We start from the raw sequence: 6,048 nt of genomic DNA, 5'->3' as shown, positions 1-6,048 counted from the left end.
ACTTCTTGTTCTAATACCAGAGCCTGCTCGGGACCCACTAGCGTGGGGGTGACCCCGTTGAATCGAGGCGGACGAGAACCGAACTGGATTCCGTAGGCTCTTTCTACAGTACGCAGGACCCATTGAGATACATTTGGCAGTAGTTTCCACGCTGCTAAATAATCTACTAAGGGAACCAGTCTCTCGAGACTGGCCTCTGGTGTCTTTGGAGCTGCTAGCTGGGTGCCCTGAAGCGGCGGACCGGCAGGAGATCGCCGAACTAGCTGTTTGAGAGACCCCCGAAGGGGTGGCAAGGCTCTTGGCTCCGCTACGGTTCCGGGCGGAAAATACCGAGAGAAACCTTCGCAGGAGACCGCTGCGCCCTGGCACACTGGCAGGGTTGGCAGAACGGTTTAGACATCTTTTTTCTCTGCTGGAGCTTATATTTTGAATGCTTGTGCACTTTTTTTGGACAGACAACAATAAATAAGACTCACAGAACATAAATCGTGACCGACACACACAGAGAGCTTTGCTGAATGACAGAAAGCTAGCGCCGGCTGCACCTCACGTGCTTTTAAAGCTTCCTGGTCATGACATCACCCGCCGCTGACGTCTCGCCCATCGTTCGACTGATTACACATATGATTCAGAGCTTGGTATCGCTGAAGGCGTTCCCCTAGCGTTTTCCGACGCAGCTCGAGTTCCCGAAGGGGAACTATGTCTTTTGAGTTTTAATAATTATTTATTTTGGTCAAAGAAAAATTACTGTAGTAAACCAAAGAAGAGGGAAAGACATGCTTGTGTCAGATGATGAATCATGTTTTTCTCCTCTGACCAGAAGAGGAAAGAATAAACAAGATACAGTAGACATTTTTTTATATTAAACGTTTTTGTAGTAACATTTATATAATATATTTGATTGTAATAAAACCTCTTCTGTAGACTTTCAGACTGCAGTATCACTGAAGAAGGTTATAAAGCTCTGGCTTCAGCTCTGAGATCAAACCCTTCACACTTGATAGAGCTGAATCTCACAGGAAATGATCCTGGACAATCAGGAGTGAAGCAGCTCAGTGATCTACTACAGGATCCAAACTGTCAGCTGAAGACACTGAGGTGAGATGTGATGTAATACAATATCAATTAAATGCAGGCTCATACATACTTCATGTGATAAAGTAATACAAAATAAATAATGTGCAGGTAAATTATTTCTAAAAACATTTGTGTAATACAATTTGTTGCAGTAAAGTAAATCTAATGGCACTTTTCCACTGCGTGGTATGACTTGGCTCGGCATGGCTCAGTACGACTACTGAGGCCCTGGACCACTATGTAGTTATAGTTGCGCCGCCTCTACTGTCGCGACTCCTGAAAAATGTTTTCATTCCGCGTCACCCCATCAAGCTCTCGCTGGATCCGCTACTCTGCTATCAACGAGAGGAATGTCTGTACTTCCTCAACAGACAACAAAACAGCCACTTTTTGGTTGTTAAAAAAGCTGCGCTCGTTCAAAACAGTTGCATTCGATCCTTCGCTGGATGTGCTGATTTAAATCTAGTGGTTCTCTTGTGTTTGTTTCGCAAGTTCAGTGACACAGGTAGTGACAATTCTTTCCGGCCAATCCGTCACTTGGAACCCCAACCGAGGTGGTACTAAAAAAAGTACCAGGTACCAGGTACTGTACCCAGTGGGAAACCCCCCAAAAGTGAACCGTACCGAGCCATACCATGCAGTGGAAAAGCGTCATAAGACAAACCCTTTCACACAGTTTCAGAATCAGATGCTATTTTTCACCAAGTTTAGTAGAAAACTGAATTGAATCCTGCTTCATCTTTCTTTCTTTAGGTTTTTGGGACCTGATGCAGATGAATTCTGTCAGTATGTGACTGGAATTGTGGGTAAAAACCCATTACTCCTGAGAGAACTGAATCTGAGTGAATGTGAACTAGGAGACACACGAGTGAATCAGATCACTGCTCTGCTGCAGGATAAACACTGTAAACTCAACACACTGATGTAAGTTTTTTTTTATATATTTGTTACAGTGACACTTAAAATCTTGCTGCTAGATGTGTTTTATCTATCTTTTATAAGAGAGTGCTGACTGAAAGACCATATAGGACTTTTGTAATGTGCTTATCATCATCATCATCCCCACCAGTAATTTTCAACTGTCAACTAATACATACTGGGAAATATTAAGATGAAACTAAATCTGTTTTCTCAAATTTGCAGTCTGAATAACAGCGATATCACAGAAGAAGGTTGTCGTGTTCTGGCTGCAGCTCTAAATTCAAATCCATCAAATCTGAAAGAGCTGAATCTGAGTAAGAATAAACTAGGAAACTCAGGAATGAAGATTATGTTGACTCTGTTTGAAAATGTACAGTGTAGACTGGAAAAGCTGAAGTAAGTATTTTAAAAGTGTATCCCATTAATTAATCTGCTTATAACGGGCATTTGGAAGGTTCACTTAATTTTACATTTGCAGAATTTCCAACATTTTTGTGGACAGATGTTTACAGCATTTCACCAGATTTGTAGTCCTGATGTGAACTAAGCACAGAGATTTAAAGGTCACTGTGCAGTTTTCCACCAAAATAAAAGCTTGAGGCTTTAACATTCGAAGATAAAGAAATAAGACGTAAATATTACTATTATAACTGTATCATTCCAACCATTCCCCAAACTGCTTGTTCAGTGTAGGGTTGTAAGCATGGTTTAGGCTTAAGTATTTTACCATAAAATGCAAAATATTACTATATCAAATATACTGTATGTATATATATATATATATATATATATATATATTACTTTACAGTATGATTATCATGCAAATCTCATATTGGTGGATAAAAGTAATGCTAAAGCAATTAGTTGCATAATTGTGTATATATAGATTATTTTTTTTATTTGTTCTCTCTTCTACAGGTTGAACTGCATCAGTATTACAGGTGACGGTTGTGCTGCTCTGGCATCAGCATTTAATTCAAACCTCAGAGAGCTGGATCTGAGCAAAAATCAAGTAGGAAACTTAGGAGTAACAGAAATCTCCAGTGTGCTGAGAAATTCACAATGCAAACTACAGATACTCAGGTCTGAATTTAGTTCATTTAAATATGAATCAGTGTACAGCTAAAGCTCCAACTGGTCTGTAAATTGGCATTGTGTAACAAGGAACAAGTCAGTACTGTTACTTACAGTAATGAAAAACGTGTTTGTGTAGAAAGATTTAGAAAGTATTGACAAACAGATTGCATTTTTGAGGTGCTGGGAAATATAAATATCCAATTGGTGTGAGGAATGCTAATAGTAATGAAGTTATGTTTTGATCTTTGATTTTTACTGATGTTGTTTTTGTCTTTCTGTAGACTTTCAGACTGCAGTATCACTGAAGAAGGTTATAAAGCTCTGGCTTCAGCTCTGAGATCAAACCCTTCACACCTGATAGAGCTGGATCTCAGAGGAAATGATCCTGGACAATCAGGAGTGAAGCAGCTCAATGATTTACTACAGGATCCAAACTGTCAACTGAAGACACTGAGGTGAGACATGATGAAATAATACAAAATAAATGACATTCTGTTGAATTATTAATACAAATATTATTTCACTAAAGCAATCTTTTGTGTCAAGGTGAATTCAAGATGAACCATTTCTCACTGTTTCCCATCAGAATCAGATGCTATTTTTATTACACCAAGTTTAGTTGAATTGAATTGTGCTTCATCATCTGTTCTGCAGGTTTTTCAGTCCTGCTGCAGATGAAGCCTGTCAGTATGTGAATAGAGTTCTGGGTGAAAACCTGTTACTCCTGAGAGAACTGAATCTGAGTGAACATGAACTAGGACTCTCAGGATTGAACAAACTTGCTGCTGTACTGCAGGATATACACTGTAAACTCAACAAACTGATGTAAGTTTTATCATTATCATGAGAATTTTTTATACTTTTGAACTTGCTGCTGGGTGTGTTTTATGTATTGTTTACCAGAGCATGTTGACTTTTAACTAACTCTTGATAAATATTTAGTTGAAACTGTTTTTATTTGTATCTGTATTTTCTGTTAACACAGTCTGAATAACAGCGATATCACAGAAGAAGACTGTCATGCTCTGACTGAAGCTTTAAATTCAAACCCTTCAAATCTGACAGAACTGAATCTGAGTGGGACTAAACTCAGAAACTCAGGAATGAAAATCTTCTCGACTCTGTTTAAGAATGAAAAATGTAGTCTGAAAAACCTGATGTAAGTATCTTAGTCAATGTGTACAACAAAGCCCAACTACTAAACAAATATTTATCATGCAAATCTCATGTTGGTGGACTAAAATAGTACCGGTAATAGCCAAAGCTACTAGTTGCACAATTGTATGTAAAGCTTATTTGTTTTTCTCTTTTCTACAGGTTTAATTGCATCAGTATTACAGAAGAAGGTTGTGCGGCTCTGGCGTCAGCATTTAATTCAAACCCTTCAAACCTGATAGAGCTGGATCCGAGTGGAAATAAACTCGGAAACTCTGGAGTGACTGAAATCTCCAATCTACTGGGAAACTCTCAGTGCACACTGCAGATACTCAGGTTTGAATTTGGAGAATTTAAACATGAACAGAAAATTTCTGTCAGTAATATATTTGACAGTAGTAAAAATCAGTAGTATGCTTTTGTCTAAAAACATTTTGGCAACATTGGCACATGTTGGATTTTTTTGGGCACAGACAATTATAAATACCATAATCTGAAAAATAAAATCTTGTTTTTACTAAATGAGTAACTGAATACATTTGAGACATTGTTTTTGTCTTCCTCTAGACTTTTAGACTGCAGTATCACTGAAGATGGTTATAAAGCTCTGGCTTCAGCTCTGAGATCAAACCCTTCACACCTGATAGAGCTGGATCTCACAGGAAATGATCCTGGACAATCAGGAGTAAAGGAGCTTGATGATTTACTACTGGATCCAAACTGTCAGCTGAAGACACTGAGGTGAGATGTGATAAAATAATACAATATAAATGATATGCACGCTCAATATTCATACAAACTATTACTTCAGTAATACAATAATCTGCAATTTGGTGCATCTAAGTGTTCTGTGCCATTGTTGACAAATGTCAGCACAGTTTAGTTATGGTACAAGCAACAGTACAGGTTAAAAAGACATTATAGATGTGCTGATATTCAGTAGTTTGGTATTAACTTTTTCTGAACACACATAATTTCCATCAAGCACAGATTCGCAACACTGTGTCACTCTGCAGCAGATATGTGAGTCTCCAGTTCTTCACAAACATGCTGTGTCTAGAAAGATCTTGAGACCAATCAGAATGCTAATGTCACTGTCCATATTTGTATTGAAAATCAATATTTTGCCCATCTGCTCCTCAGGACATTGCGTTTCTTTAAAATAAATATTTGGACGTCAAAAAGTCATACTTTTTTATGTTCAAAGTAAAACAGTAACTAGAGCTTGTCATTAGAAACAATAATGTATTCTGTCTTAACAACATGTTTTGTAAGGCAACGGACATTTAGTTCAGAATTAAACTGAATCCTACTTTTGCAGGTTGTTGGGTCCTGCTGCAGATGAAGCCTGCCAATATGTGATTAAAGTTCAGGGTGAAAACCCGTTACTCCTGAAAGAGCTGAATCTGAGTTTACATGAACTAGGAGACACACGAGTGAATCAGATCGCTGCTCTACTGCAGGATAAACACTGTAAACTCAACGCACTGATGTGAGTATCTTACATCATTTAACATGTATTTGATAATACTATTTTCTCATTTGTTTGAGCCAGAGGTGTCACAATATGACGTTTTAAAATTAAACATGCCATTAAAAACACAAATAATTATAAAATGGCATTTAGCTTTAAAAGGTAGGCCAAGTCAGTTTGATCTTGGGTCAGTAATTATTTCATTTACTGTAGAGGGAGAACAATGGTCACGTCAAGTCACGTCGGTGACCGACGAATTGGGATCTCGCTTCGAGAGACCAATATACTTAGAGTGTAAACTAAACGAGCCAATGCACATTGGCATGCGATGATTGCATCCAGCT

General features: G+C 38.2%; 1 protein-coding gene across 1 annotated transcript in view; it reads left to right on the top strand.

Annotated features, from left to right (window-relative positions):
* LOC107659620 (protein NLRC5-like) overlaps nt 1-6,048 on the top strand; it is a 106,291-nt gene that overhangs the window by 61,347 nt on the left and 38,896 nt on the right. The window contains 10 exon segments of the mRNA XM_016448639.1: nt 925-1,098; nt 1,831-2,001; nt 2,221-2,394; nt 2,917-3,081; nt 3,357-3,530; nt 3,730-3,900; nt 4,061-4,234; nt 4,393-4,566; nt 4,798-4,971; nt 5,552-5,722. Coding sequence (XP_016304125.1) covers nt 925-1,098; nt 1,831-2,001; nt 2,221-2,394; nt 2,917-3,081; nt 3,357-3,530; nt 3,730-3,900; nt 4,061-4,234; nt 4,393-4,566; nt 4,798-4,971; nt 5,552-5,722 — 1,722 coding nt within the window.

This window comes from Sinocyclocheilus anshuiensis, unplaced genomic scaffold (genome assembly GCF_001515605.1).
Source record: "Sinocyclocheilus anshuiensis isolate Anshui unplaced genomic scaffold, SAMN03320099.WGS_v1.1 scaffold1361, whole genome shotgun sequence".
NCBI classification, from domain to species: Eukaryota; Metazoa; Chordata; class Actinopteri; order Cypriniformes; family Cyprinidae; genus Sinocyclocheilus; species Sinocyclocheilus anshuiensis.
The sequence above is the reverse complement of the archived record's forward strand: the minus strand, read 5'-3'. Positions and strand labels throughout refer to the sequence as shown.